The sequence below is a fragment of the Felis catus genome, chromosome B3, assembly GCF_018350175.1.
Source record: "Felis catus isolate Fca126 chromosome B3, F.catus_Fca126_mat1.0, whole genome shotgun sequence".
Classification (NCBI taxonomy): Eukaryota; Metazoa; Chordata; class Mammalia; order Carnivora; family Felidae; genus Felis; species Felis catus.
The window spans coordinates 50,336,659-50,352,843 of NC_058373.1; the positions used below are offsets into that span (position 1 = coordinate 50,336,659).

At 37.4% G+C, this 16,185-nt stretch overlaps 1 protein-coding gene across 2 annotated transcripts in view; it reads right to left on the reverse strand.

Moving 5' to 3' along the window:
* Positions 1–16,185, reverse strand: part of UNC13C (unc-13 homolog C) — a 675,102-nt gene that overhangs the window by 575,318 nt on the left and 83,599 nt on the right. For both annotated transcript variants that reach the window (XM_045059288.1, XM_019832393.3), the window contains one exon: positions 6,835–10,083. In XM_045059288.1, coding sequence (XP_044915223.1) covers positions 6,835–9,826 — 2,992 coding nt within the window. In that variant the 5' untranslated portion in view covers positions 9,827–10,083. The remainder of the gene's footprint in view (positions 1–6,834; positions 10,084–16,185) is intronic.

The following is a 16,185-nucleotide window of genomic DNA, read 5'->3' on the forward strand; positions in this document are numbered from 1 at the left end:
GTCTTCGGATTTTGTCAGATGGACATCACATTACATCAATACTCTTATTATAGCTGTATGACCTAGACTCACTTTTGCTTCTCTGAGACTCAGCCATCTCATTTTTAAAGTGCAGAGATTACAAAAATCAATCACAGAGATTATATATATAAATTATATGTTAATAAATAGAAAATCATCCCAAGTTTATAGCAAGACTTGAACATCTTAAAAGATCTAGAACCAAATCTGATAGGAAAGTATTAAATATATATTGACTTCTTAACTCTTTCTCTTAGTTCTACCTCACACCAGAGTATATTTTAAAACTTGGCTTCACTTAAACAACAAAAACAAAATAAAACCAAAAACTAAACAAATAAGAAAAGGAACAAGGAAAGAAAACCAAAAGAAAAGGAAACCTTTGGCTCCACTTTGACCTAATCTCCTCATATTACCACTCAAAGGGAACTCCCTTTGACTTCCAGTCCTGTATCCTAGAAGGACATCTGTACCTGTGCATTTGGGCTTTATGTCTAGCAAGAAGTAAAGATGCCAGCTGTTTCTGCTCCCCCTAGGGGACCTTGGCCACTTCACTCTTCACAGGTATTCTTTCTAGATCTTCTGTTTCAAAACTCAAAACAATCCCTTTGTATTATAGGTAATTCTAGAATATTAAAAATCAAACCATACTAAACCACAAGTTTATTACTATACATTGCATTTTAATGGAACATTTTCTACATGGGTTGCCTTCTACCATGACCAGTACTGCTATACTTACTCTAAAGAAAGATCTACTACTACTACTTCTCCTCCTCCTCCTCCTCCTCCTCCTCCTCCTCCTCCTTCTCCTCCTCCTCCTCCTCAAGTCTCAAACATGCAAAAATAAAATGTAAAAACAAACAAAAAAACATAAAATGTGGGATATGTAGGATGATGGGTGATTCGCTGAATATTTTCTATGGCAAAATCTCCTAGAATTTTTCAAATAGCTACTTTCTAAAATTTTCAGTTTACATACACCTTTCAAGGAATATATCTGTTTCTTGCCTATGCTTTAATGAGTAGATACTACCAAAATCTGTCCATAAATGTGATAACCTACTGCTCTGGAGAACTAGGAAATAATTCTGTATGAGTTTTTAAGTTAAGAAAAGTATACCTGTATTTCCTTAGACTGATTCTATCTCTTCTAATTTACAAAAAGAAGAATAGAGAAAACAACTCTAAATAAGTGGGTAGGTGAAATGTTTGCTACACAGTACTCTTTAAATGTGTTCTGATGATCACCTACATCAGAAGCACTTAGGGAGTATATTAAAAAGGCACATCCCATCCCTCCTGGCCTGGACTCTAAAGTTTGAGAAGTATCTCTTGACAGGATTTGGGCCAGAAAAGCCCCAAAACGTAGTTGAAATATTATTCTTCTTAAAGATTAATCCCAGAATTTAAGTCAATTCCAGAGATTTGATCTTGGAGATGTATAGGTTACATCATCATAGAAAGAATAACTAGCCTTCTCACAAATGTGATTGACCTAAAGGGGAAAAAGTCATGTTTTTATTCTTGCCTATTTTGATCATGCCTATTTCATCATGTTAAAATATACAGAATTTTAAAAATGTCCTTTTGATTGAAAGAAAAAGAAACTTAAGTAAATTTATATTCTATGCATTCTCCACTATTTGTAGAACTATGGTGGAACCATATGGAACATCTTTCAAATATATATATGAAAACAGCAAGATGCAGAACATGCGTAAATTTATGTTAAATTTAACAATAAAGTTTATAGAGTGTCAAACAAATCATCTTTCTCTGAAGAATAGAAGGAGATGTTAATTTTACTTTTAACCTTGGGATTTTCTGGATTTTCTTTTATTATGATTTTATGTGTGTGTGTGTGTGTGTGTGTGTGTGTGAGTTTTATTTACAAGTGCACATATAATTCATCATTAACACATACAATTTTGGATAAATATCCATGGTCCCAAATACAGAACCACAAAATCAAACGTTTATGACATAATCCTAAAAATTTATAATTGTACAACACTTGTTGGGAACAACAAGTACTACAAAAGCTCCCCAGATGATTCTAACAACCAGCCAGGTTGGGAACCACCCATCCAGTGTAATAAAGTCTCAATCTTAGGAAAATATTTTACATTCAACTGCGTATCTTTGTTGGAAGCCAAAATATTTCCACAAAACTCTATAGCTATTAGAAAACAAAATGCACACCATGGTAAAAATATCATTAATTATGCTAATCACAGATGTCACAGTCTCTTTCAGAATCTACACACAGCCTGGGAATGGCATTTCAAAACAAAATGAGATTTTTTGTTCTGCTAAAAAAATTTACTTCCAACTGATGTTAGACTCTAATTCCACGTCAAGTGTACTCAGACTTCAAATAAATCATCCCTCAAGCTGCTGTCGTACAGTATTTATTGGGCTCTACAAGCCTTGATTTATACGATGTACCAAGGACTTGTAACAGAAAAACTAAGAATGAACTATTTTATATCAAAACCTCAGTGCCTTTCATATTATTACTGTTTTTTAATGAAAATCCTTTAGTTGTAATAAAACTGTGACGAATGCTGTCCTTCCTTTTTGATCATGTTTTTCCACCTTAAAACATGAATACCTAATCTCTGAAGTGAGTTAGCATATGGCTGCTCTAAATAATCAAAATAACCATCTATTTAACTCTGGACCCTCCTCTTACTATCTGTATGACATTGAGTAAGTTATGCAGGTTTTCACCATCTCAGTTTCCTTACCTGTAAAACAGAATCATAACAGGATAATTCCTAGTGGTGTTGTAAGAAATAAAAATAAACAAATAAACTTCCTGGAAAGTATCTGGTATGTACTAGTACTCAATAATAAGCTTTTACTAATTCAAAAAGATATATGCACTCCTATGCTTACTGCAGCATTATTGATAATAGTCAAGTTATAGAAACAATACAACTGATGAATAGATAAGGAAGATGTGGGGTGGGGGGGGTGTGAGTGGGGACACACACTCTCACACAGTATACAGGAATACTACACAGCCATAAAAAGGATGAGTTTTTGCCATTTCTGACAACATGGATGGACCTAGAGGGTATTATGCTAAATGAAGTAAGTCAGACTAAGAAAGATAATTACCATACAATTCCACTCATTAGTGGAATCTAAAAAATATAAATAAATGAATAAATGAACAAACAAAAAACAGAATCAGACCTGTAAATACAGACAACAAACTGATGCCTGCCAGAGGGAGGGAGTTGGGGGAATAGACAAATTGGGTAAAGTGGAAGGGGAGATACTAGCTTCAAGTTATGTAATGAATAAGTTATGGGAATAAAAGGTACAACATAGGGGATATAGTCAACGGTACCATAACATTGTATGGTGACAGATGGTAGCTACACTTCGGGTGAGCACAGTATAATGTATAAACTTGTCAAATCACTATGTTGAACACCTGAAACTAATGTAATATCATGTATCAACTATACCCAAATTTATAATTTTTTAAAAGGTAAGAACTTTTAAATAAATTTTAAATAATAACAAGCTTTTATTTCAAACCATACTTCTAAACTCTCAAAACATAAAGTCATAGTCTTATGGGCCACACTTTGGATTTGACTTTGAAACTTGTTGTGCTTTCTATTTAGTATACTGTTCCCCTTGATTCAGCATTCATCCAACACATATTAACTCAGTGACTACTCCATATAAAGCATTGGTCTAGGCACAGTGCAAATGAAAGAAGGAAAACAACAAACCTCTCACCTTTAGAAGACAATTTATAAGAGAAAATGAGAAACTGTCAGTATGTAAGGTAGAAGCTAGTGCCATAAAAGGCGGGTATCTGAGAATTCAGAGGAGACAGTTAATTCCAGCAGGACTGGAGGTAAGGGATCCAAGAGTCACTACCATGGTGTGGGGTTCAGGCCAGCTACACAAAAGGTACCACTCAGCAGGGTTCAGCAACAAGGGAAGAATATGACCTCATCGAGTTTTTGGCTACACACATTACAAAATCCTTTCCCCACTGGCACACTATTCAAGGTGAAAGTTCTCAAAAACACTATGACCAAATATCCGTGCATATAAACATTGGGGTCTTTAAAATTCCTCTTTACCAGGACCCTGAGGACAGAAGTTGAAATCAATTAAATTTATGAACTTCTAATTCCATAAAGCTCTATCAGGGCAACAGCATCCTATGGAGTTTTATAGCAAGAACTCTACAGTCTAATCTTGGCAGATTAGTAATGGAACAAGAAAAAAAAAAAAACAGCTCTGCTACCTAATGATGGAGAGCCTCTCCATGCTAGTCATGGAGAGAAAAATCTATTGGCATTTGCCCAAAGCCCAGTAAGCAGATGGCCATGGGCACAAAATCCATCACGACAATTGGCACCTCACTGGAATGCTCTGAGCAGTCAAGGGGCCTGAAAAATGCCCTTCTTTGGCTGCCCTTCCTCCTGAGGCATATTGGTGGCACAGGAGGGAGACAACTGCCTGACTGCTGCCAAAGGAAGAAAAGATGGCCTTTAAAATCTAGGCTACTGCAGCCTCCTGGGTAGTCAATCTGGTGCCTTTCAAGCAACCAGGGCGCATCTTAAAGATGTGTGTCTGATTTCCTTCAGGATAAATGACACCCAACAGATTCCATTCAAAGCTAGCTCAAGGATAACACATCAAGCTCCAAGATGGCGGAGAGGTCTAGGTGCTCTATAGTGAGGCCCAAGATATCAGGTATATGGCACAACATTGTTTTACTTATTTTCAGATTCTTAAATTGGTGACATGCAGTTAACTAAGTGTATTTCTGTTCTCTAAGGAAAAGTGCCACTGGACTATTAAGGTTGTTAACTACTCGAAGGGTCAATACTCCTAACAATCTACTTTGTAGATATTTGCTACTTTGGAATTTTTTGTTTTTAATATAATTTATGGTCAAATTGGTTTCTATACAACACCCAGTGTTCATCCTAACAAGTGCCCTCCTCGATGCCCATCACCCACTTTCCCCTCTCCCCCACCCTGCATCAACCCTCAGTTTGTTCTCAGTATCCAAGGGTCTCTTATGGTTTGTCTCCCTCCCTCTCTGTAACTTTTTTTTCCCCTTCGCCTCCCCCTCCCCCACGGTCTTCTGTTAATTTTCTGAAGATCCACATATGAGTGAAAACATAAGCTAATTTGGAATTTTTAAAAGTTATTGAAGATCAACTTTTTGAAATTTATAGTTTTGGAATTTTTATAATATTGCCTAACATTTCAGATACTTTAACCACCTGGCATTAAAACATCTATTAAATCACAATAGACACATACTCAAGCACACTGGTTAGTCTTAAGATGCCCTTAAGTAGACTTACCTGAATCCACATGTTGGCCTTTATCCCAAGAAACTATTAACTGAGTTTCAGTAATAAGGATATCTAAATATTAAACATCACTCTTAAATAAGATAGTTATTATTCCAGTATGAATTATTATTTGCATAAAATTTTGATTACTCTACACATTCACGTTGGCTTTAAATATAGTTGAGAACTGCCTCCTGAAAACAACAAAGTCACAGCCAAGGCACCCAAGATCCCTTTAACTCACGTTGTTCTTTAAATAAATTACATAATCCTAATTGTTATTTTGATTGCCTTAGGGCCTGAAACAGTTTAACAATAAAGGTATCTGACTATTCAATAATCTGGCCCTATCAACAAGAAAATCGCCAGTTTTAAGGAATGTCTAACAACAAATTTGTTCAAGACAAAGATGCTGTCATCAGCTACTGGCTGAGGAAATTGTTGTATTATTTCATAATGGCAAGGACAGTTGATCATCTTAATATATACCTTTAAGAAATGTTATGTAAATACATTAAAGACTACAATGCCATAAATAAGGACAACTTTAACAATATAAAATTCATTACAACTGAGATAATATCAAACTACCCTAAAGATAAAAGTGATAAGCATGGAAATAACATAAATGGTAAGAGATTGGGGTAAGTGCAGGTGAAGTTTGGTAGAAAATAAGAAGTCAAAAACACCTATTTAGAAGTGGCTAGTTTTCAAAAGTGGATGAACCAACATTGTTCCCTCGGAAAAATCAAGTAAAATTCTTAAATAAGAATTTTATAAGAATAACTCTTTTCAATATCATAAGGGGGGAAGAGACTTCTCTTTAGGAGAGAACTTGACTCATTACTGACTCCTCTTCAAAGAGTGCTTTGTGACCATTCAGTCATGGCCTAGGGTTTTGGCTATACTGTACTCCCTCAGCTTCATCAGTAAGCAGTGATGGAGGCAATGGTCCTCCATGGGACTGGCTAGGGTTGGCTATGCATATCCACCTCCCCCTTATGGCAGGCTTCAAAGTATAGATTTGATGGGAGGGGTAAAACTGGAGTCTATGGTTCCTAATTCTTTAAAATTATAGCATTCTCCTCATCCTTGTAAACCTAATAGAACCAAAAAGTAATTCCGGGTTGCTGTTTGATTTCACTTGCCCCCCCGCCTTTTTTTTTCCTTTTGATGACTGATGCCACAAAGTTAGTTAATATGAAATGGGGTTTGTTCCTAACCCTAGCAGAGAAATCTGGGCTCATTTTAGTATGACCTATTTGAAAACACCCTGATTTTAAATCATCAAGCCCAACTTGTGGGGGGAGCAGAGTAAACTAATACCCTTCTCAGAATAAACATGCAAATTTCTTGCAAATAAATTCTTTCCTCCAAGAGTAAATACAGAACATACTCTAAAGAAGCACCACCCAACGTTAAAATACAACTAGCTCAAACTGTAGCATGTAAACATGAGTACCTCCAGCCAGGATCTTCTCTTCTAATTCTGCCATTTGTTTCTTATAGGCTTTTAAAGCTGCTTCTTTGAAAGAAGGACGAATTCTCTTTGGCTTTATGATTTCCATGGGCTGTTCAGGGATGTTTTGGTTTTCATCTTCTTTTATTTCCATTTCAGCTGATGTTTCATTTAATGGCTCCAATCCTCCTTCACTAACCATATCATCTGCCTGCACATCATAACCCTCATCTTGTGGGGTTTCATAAGGTGTTTCATATGAAGGATGATCGTATACCTGCATTTGTTCATCTGTTTCAGTCATACTAGTCCTGTTTTCTAGCTTTGCAAGGACTTGCTCCATCACTTCAACATAATCTGTCTCATTATCAGCCACTGGTTCACTATAGTCCTCCTCATCCTCTGCTTTGTAGTAAAAAGGCTCTGTGTAGACATCAGAATCAAGGGTGGTACTTGACTCATTTGCAGTTGATTGGGATAATGTCCGAAATCTCCCCATTAAGGAAGAGCCACTATCTTCATACCCACTAAGACTCTGTGTGCTTTTGTTCCATACCACTTCCAATGCTGATTTAGCTCTCTGTAATGTAGATCCAAATTTTGGGAAACTGAAAGACTTATCAGAAAGGTCAATACTTAATCGACTATGCCAAGATTTGGGTGGGGCATCCTCTGAATCATCGCTTTGCAATTCACTTTGACTTCGATACATCATGGACAATTGGTTTTGATTTTGGTACAGATCATTAGAATTTGCTTCCTGGTAAGAATCATATTGGCCAACCCACTGGCCTTGTGGTTCATTATCCAACCCAGGGCATGGAGATGAATTGTCATCTTGGGTTAAATCATAGCTCTCAGAGTCATCCTGAAAGTCACTGTGGCCCTTTCCCAAGTCTTCTAGGTCTTTATTGTAAACATCTAGTTGTTGATCAGATAGACTGTTTGTGTCATAGTCAAAAGCTTCCTGGGTGGATGAATCTAAACCTAAATCAGTGCCTTGCTCTACTTGATTCCATTCCTTCCACGGAGAAAGATCCTCATGTAAAGAGAGCTGAGAATCACTGTAATGACTTCGGTCCCCAGATGCACATACCATACCATTACTCATTCCACTATCCACAGTTTCTGTGTTCTCAATTTCACTCTGTCCTTGGGCACCCTGAAGTGCCCCTTTCAAATGTTGATTCTGAGGACTGTCATACAAGGTGGCTGTGCCCTCCTGCTTCCTCTGCCAAAGTTCTCGGTCTGAAGATGACAGGAGGGAGCTTCCATTAGTTCTAGTGAAAAACTGATTTTCTGAAAAATCCTCTGAGTAAGATTGACACAACTTGGAAAAATCTGATTCAGAACGACTAAGTTTAGCAGTGAAAAAATCACTCTGTGAATGCCAGAGGGGTGTAGCATCTGCATAATGGGTTGTAGTTTGTTTTTCCAAATTATCTGATTCTGGCAATTGTGAGGAAATTTTATCATAATCAGACTTACTTGAAATTCTGCTGCCACTAGCAGTTTTATTCTTGGCTCTTGAATTGTGTGATTTTGAACTTGACTTGGAAGTACTTCCTTTTGTTGGAAACTCTGATTTGGAAAGCACAGCGTAACTATTTCTATTGAGGTCAGATTCCAGCTCTCCATCACTGTCATCAGGTGACTGCCAATTATTCTTCTTGCTTTTGGGCTCTGGAGTAGACAGCTTTATATCCATGCTTTCATATGTCTGGGAGGATGGTATCCCTCTTTCTTTTCTTTCTCTTATGTCATGAGTAAGAATATCTGTTGAGATTCCAATGCCTGTTCCTTTGAGTTTGTATGATTTTTTTAATACAGAATCTCTTTGCTGAGGGGTTTCAAAGTACACGAGTATGGGTCGAGGTTTTGCATTTGGGCAGTCCCTCTGGTGTCCTATCCTTTGAGCAAATTCAATTTTAATTGCATTTGGTACATCTGAAAAGCCCATTTTATCTACTAGAATTTGATACACCACACTTTCAATGTATTCAAATCTTTCTTCAGGCACATTTAGAAACCTCAGGCTTGCCTTGCTACCCATATGACCTAAATGTTTAATATAGTCATGAATGTCTCTGGTTTCCCTCCGAGATTGGACAAACCCTGTACGTAGCTGCTCAATTTCACTTTGTACAACCTCCACACTGCTGGAGATCTCATCTATAGAATGCTTGAGAGCATTGACATGCCCTCGTAGTTCAGAGAGTTCCGTTTCGATCTGACTTATCCCCTGAAGTTCCTTAAAGATCATTTCCATGACATCATGTGTTTGGCTAATGCAGCCAGAGGAACTGAATCCTGGCTCGAGGGCATTTGTCTTTGGGTTTCGTGCAGTTCTGTCCAAAGATTTACTTCTTATTCCCCAGGTTTTCTTCATTGTGCTCAACTCTGAATCTGATGAAACACATTCCTGACTCTTTTTCCATTTTCTCAGTTTGCGTAAAGCTCCTAGCTTTAAGCTATGTAAAGTGCGTTCTCCATCAGAACTGCCCTCAGAGGGGGCCAGGCTGCTTGAACTCTTTCTATTGCGTCTAACTGGCATTGTGTGTGTTGACTGTGCCTGGTTTTCTGTACTACTCCTTAGTTCGTTGAGTGATTCTGAATAGGAACTCTCAATCGAAGATAACTCTTGAAGCAGATCCTCATTATCACTGTTAGTTACATTAATATTCTTTTGTAGGCCATTGGCGATAGCTACTCGGTAACTGAATGTTGGTGAGAGGGAAAATTCTTTATTAGTCTCGTCTTCTTCAGTGGATAAGTTGCGAGTAGATGAACACTTCGCAATCTTCTTTACAGTGCTTTTTAAGGTATTAGAAAATTTAGGGGTTTTGGTCTGGCCAGCAGTAGGAAAGTCTTGATCCTTTTTGTGCTGACGATTCTCTTTTTTTTTGGTTGTATTTCCCAGTTTCTTTGTAAACATTCCTTTGCAAAGCTTATGTATGTAAGGTAAAATCAGGCTCTTGAAAAGATTAGCCACCATGGAGAGCAATTGGTGCAAGTTTTCCTGCCCCAAAGTAGTAAACAAAGTATCAGGATGAAAATCTGTAAATCCAAGGCAAGCATCTCTGTTCAGATGTTCTGTGAATTACTGAAACTACCAAGAATGGCAGCCATGGTTCTGCTGCAGTGTCAATGTCCTGTGACAACCATAAGCAAAGCTCCATTTATGAAAGACATTCTCTCCCGGAGAAGGGGTTTCATGAATCTCTCTCATTTCCACATAACTTCATATAGTGTCTAAAAGAAAGAAATGTTGAAATGATTATCAGAATTCAATTCTAGATTAATCCCATTTCTAACATATTTCTGAAGTAGTCAAGATACACAATGTATGAAACATTGCTAAGGGGAGCAGAGGAGTATGTGAATTTCAGTACAGAGTTATTTTTAAAATAACTATAAAGCAAATTGGTACCAATAACTACATTAAAGTTATATTTTTCTTTTTTTTTTAATTTTTTTTCAACGTTTTTTATTTATTTTTGGGACAGAGAGAGACAGAGCATGAACGGGGGAGGGGCAGAGAGAGAGGGAGACACAGAATCGGAAACAGGCTCCAGGCTCCGAGCCATCAGCCCAGAGCCTGACGCAGGGCTCGAACTCACGGACTGCGAGATCGTGACCTGGCTGAAGTCGGACGCTTAACCGACTGCGCCACCCAGGCGCCCCTATATTTTTCTTTTTAAATCATTAATTAAGGGACACAACTCACACAGTAATAGAAAGGTAACAATGGCTATTTAGAAAAGGCTGTGTAAGATTATAGGCCAATTTAAAAAGCTATATTAACGACATATTATCATTTCCACTTTGTTTCCTTTTCTAAAATTCCGTTTATTTACACAAACCTCAGCATTTAAATTTAAACTTTCCTCCAATCTAGACATTTAAAACTCATCAAATTCATATTATTCATATGTGTAAGCCCTTTTCTTGTTCAAATAACATTTTACTTTTCTAGATAGAGTGGGAATTTCTTAAATAATAAAGTCATCCAAGTGAGAAATATTTCATATAATGAAATAAATACCAAGAGAAAACATATTTGAAAACATGCTTGGATTTAATATATCCAAGTTTTGAGAGGACATGACTTTAAAGAGTTGAGCCATCCCAGTCAACTGGTACAGCCTTGTGGCAAATGGCAGGGAACCCATCCCCAGGGCAGAACTCTGACTGGAGATAGAGTACCAAATTACAAAAGGAAATTGTGTCACAAATAAAAGTTACCTACTGAGAATCAAAAATTGGTTAGGTAGAACTCGTCCAATGAGTTGATACTTTATAATGCAAATGACCACACCAGTAACTAATATTTACGATGATTATTTTCGTGAATTACATGAAGTAAAAGAAGAGAAAAAGAGAGAAAAAGTTTACATTAATTTTCCTGGTTCAATCGTACCACACCTTGTATGCGGTAGGTTCTAAACAAACTTTTGTGGAATTGAGCTTATTAACTATTTTACAGCTGAAAGAAACCACAAAAATACTGGTAACAGCCAAAAATCCTTTCCTAACATTGAACTACATATTTGAGTGGACAAATAATCTATGTAATTCTTTAAAGAATACATCACCAACTGCATATTGTTCTAGGAGCTGGCTGGCTATCAGCTCCCTCTCAGAAATCTTCCATTTTTACCTCACTGACATTCTGCAGGGACTTGAAGGGAAAAATGCTGTGGCCAGGAGACAAGCTTCACAAGAAGAAGCAAGGCAATGTAAATGAGAATGGGAAGCATAAAGATGGAGGAGAGGCAGATTCTAAAGAAGTCCTTGTCTTCTGGGTCTCATAAACTATTAAGAGTCGAATTCCTCTTGTCTGAACCAGTTTGGTATTCATTCATAATTATAAGCCAGGACCTGCTTTCCACTTCTGTAAGTGTCAAGAAATTGACTACTACATTAAAATTTAAAAAGAAAATACTTTTTGTACCCCTTGACAAACTTTTCTTGTGGAGAGAAGACTTTGGCAATTGGCAGTAGGGTAGGTAAATTATTTTAAAACTAACTTTCATAGAATAAACTACTCTAATCAGCATTCAACTCATGATCCTGAGTCTATCATACCTCAAAAAGTGCTTACTCTGTTTAAATGAGAGCAACAATTTTGTTAATGCTTCTGACATTTCATGAAATCATTATACATTTCCTGACCTGCATTATTTGTTCAGAACTATTGTTCTAGGCAATAATTGTTGGAAAATTTTTAATCAGGAAAATTCAACCTGAATTGAAGCCATGCCTCAAAAAACATGAACCCAAGGGCATGCGTCCACTGTTGTACCTACATAACCTACTTGCTCTATATTCCGACCACATAGAGTGACTTAGTATTCACTAAGGGCTCTATGATCTTTCACACCTTAGTAACTTTTCTATTCTCTACCTAACATGTCACTAGTATCTTGCCCACCCTGTCTGTAAAAATTATAAAGTCCAGAATCATTTGTCCTGTGAAGACCTCGCCAGTGTCCCAAACTGAGTGTTTCAGTCTCTCTGCCACACACCGACAACCCAGTTCATAGGCAATTAGAACTCTTCTGTATTACAGTCTTATTTCTTTCTCCATTCAGTAGATCTTCCTTAAGGGTAAAAACTGTAACTTGTTTAAGGGTTAAAAACTGTAACTTGTCCTATTATATTCAGCACATGTGATAAGCACTCAATAAATGCTTACTGAAGAACTGGCCTAGGGGCACCTGGATGGCTAAGTCGGTTAAGCATCTGACCTGCTCAAGTCATACCTCGTGGTTCGTGAGTTTGAGCCCTGTGGCAAGCTCTTTGCTGACAGCTCAGAGACTGGAGCCTGCTTTGGAGTCTGTCTCCCTCTCTCTCTCTGCCCCTCCCCCGCTCATGATCCATGTCTCTCAAAAATAAACATTAAAAAAAAAAAAACTGGCTTAAGGGTACAAAGTTCCAGTGACGAAAGATGAATAAATCCTAGATATCAGCTATACAGCATAGTGCCAATAATTAATACTGTATTATATACTTACAATTTTTGCTCAACAGGTAGATCTGCATTAAGTGTTCATATCACAAAATACAATTTTAAAAAAAGTGGATAGAGATGATGAATAGGTTTATGGCATAGATTGTGATGATGGCTTCACAGGTGTGAACTTATTTAAAACTCATTTTTTTTATTTTTTTTAACTTTTATTTATTTTTAAGACAGAGAGAGACAGAGAATGAACGGGCGAGGGGCAGAGAGAGAGGGAGACACAAAATCGGAAGCAGGCTCCAGGCTCTGAGCCATCAGCCCAGAGCCCGACACGGGGCTCCAACTCAAGGACCGCGAGAACGTGACCTGAGCTGAAGTCGGACGCTTAACCGACTGAGCCACCCAGGAGCCCCTGAAACTCATTTTAAAGAAAAAGAATTGGCCTTCATTTTAGCCACTTAAATATCTTCACCTGGTTGCCCAAAATTAAACTCCATCTAACCTAGTTGTTTTCATGAATTATTAATCTCAATTATTATCATAATTACTACTTCCTTGAGACATATACTCAGGAATCATTCTAGCTCCCCTATTGTTCATCCCATGTCCACATCGATGGAATATATCATTTCATCCTGAGTAATACCTTAGTTCTGAACTCCACAATTTCTCATCTGAACTATTACCATTGTCTTCTATATGGTCTTCCTGACTCGAACTTGGCCCTTCTCTCCAATTTTCCTAAGATTAATATATAAATCCTCCTACCTAAAATGCTGACAGTTTTAACTGGTATATTTCCTGTCACTACCACAAAAACATTTGCCCCATTCATGATGAGGTAGTAACAATTCCTTGATTACCATACCATTAACTCACCAGTGTGCTTTGTCTATGCTGTTCATTCTGCCTCCCATCCTTTCTTCTTTACTTCACCTCCACATGTCTGTCTCATGAACATCTCTAAAAAATCTACATAACCCAGACCCAGCAAGGATCAACATCACCCTGTTTGACCTCCTCAGAGTCAGTGGCTCCTCTGGTGTGCTCCCACAGGGCCTTGAATGTACCTTTGTTATGGTAACTCTTAAAGCAATTATTTATGTAAAATGTGTTAACTGCATCTCTCCCAGAACTGTGAACTCTTGGAGATGTCAAGTTGTGTTTTATTTAACTTTAGGGTCCGGGGCGCCTGGGTGGCGCAGTCGGTTGAGCGTCCGACTTCAGCCAGGTCACGATCTCGCGGTCCGTGGGTTCGAGCCCCGCGTCGGGCTCTGGGCTGATGGCTCAGAGCCTGGAGCCTGTTTCCGATTCTGTGTCTCCCTCTCTCTCTGCCCCTCCCCTGTTCATGCTCTGTCTCTCTCTGTCCCAAAAATAAATAAATGTTGAAAAAAAAATTAAAAAAAAAATAAATAAATATCCATTTTGCCTGATATGTACTAGACTCATAATGTTTGTTGGGCATATGAGTAAGTATATAAATGAATGAATAGACAAATAATAAGTCCATAAGTTAATAGATGAATAATAGAGATCCAAGAAGCCTAAGATGACTGAGCTGGACTTAATCCAGAGAAAGACAAGCAGTGTGAGCAGAGGTCATTTATCACAAACATTCATGTCCTGTCCGAAGAGGGAGAAAGATCCACCCTGGAGAAAGATAGGGAAAAGAGGGAGAGGAGTATGGATGGACAAAATGCTGACAGAATGTGACAAGTTTTGAAACTTAGGTTGAGAAGTTCCATTTATGAGGAAGGGAGAAGGGGGTCAAGGAGATGGGGAGAGACCAGGATATCATAGGATTCTCAACTACTTGAATTCAAAATCTTATACTTACCCTCCAATTGTGTTAACTTCAGTAACACAGCCACATATTAGTTTTGGTAATAAATTCTAGGGTTAAGATTAAAGGTTTCAAGGAGATCTTTGAGGGACATTGAAATACCAGAGTAGGTTGTTATGGAAAAATAATAAGAATATTTAATTGTTACTTACTATGTGCCAGGCACCACATGTGTATAATTTTTTTAAAATTTACCTCATTTCATTTCCATAATTGTGTGAAATATGTATTATTATTTTCCAGGTAAGAAAGCTAAAGTTTCAAGTTTTTTTAGGAAATTTGACTTAGGCCATGCAATTAACAAGAAACACAACCTGACTCCAACCCCAGATTTGGATTCCAAGTATATAAGCTCTGAAAGTAATACTAGGGTAGAATATAAAGTAAAATATTTTTGCAGGTATGTTAAATTCATTTTGTTAGAGAGCTATTTACTATGACTATAAAGCTAGGTATGCTACTGGGCTAAAAGAGCTAATGAACCTTTAAACAGTAATGTATTGCTAAATCCTTACCAGAATTAAGTTAAAGCATTTTCAGATCAATAAACAATTTAGTTTCTTACCAAACACATGAAAGTAGGTGAACTGGGTATTTATGTATCAAAATTTTTTTCAATAAAAATGTTAAAACCATAAAGTGATTAAGAGGTTTACCCTGAGCTAATAAATTACCTTTAAAAAAATAAACAGAAAGACCTTTTTTCCCAAGAATGAAAGTCAAATGAATTGTGTCTTCTTTAAATTTTTCTTTCAATGTTTGTTTATTTTTGAGAGACAGAGTTTGAGTAGGAAGGGGCAGAGACAAAGGGAGACATAGAATCCAAGCAGTCTCCAGGCTCTGAGCTGTCACCACAAAGCCTGACAGGGGGTAGAACCAACAAACCCTGAGATCATGACCTGGGCCGAAGTCGGACACCCAACCGACTGAGCCACCCAGACTCCCCTGTGTCTTCTTTATTTTTGATAATTAGATATGTGATTTCTTCACCCAACTATAGCCCATTTATATTTTTTACTTACTCCCATTGCTATTTTCTGAGTAAATGATGACATCTAGTATTAATCCTTCTTTAAGAACTTTGGAACCTACAAAGTACTTCTGTGTGTATCAACTCATATGATTTGCATGGTAACCTAATAAAGTTATTATCTGCAGTTTATGTTTGAAGGTGGTAAATCTCAGAGTTGCTAAGGCAGGTGCTTGGGTCTCTGGACTCAAAAACTTGCTTCCTTCACTACAGTGACATACATTCTTCTTACTTCGGACAATTAATACAGCAATAGCTTACTGACCTCCTACAGTAATATTTCACACCATTCTAAACCATGCCACATGCTGATTTCCATCTAAACTTCCTTAAATGCTATTTTTTTCTTCTTTGTCTCCAACTACAGACTATACCAACTCTACATTAGGCCACTTTATGGTTCCATGGATGCACTAAAGTATTCTTTCATTGTTTCTTTTATTCATGTTCTTCACCTTGCCTAGAACGTCCTCCAGTTTTACTGATCTCAATCATTTAAAGGATAGATCAAAACTC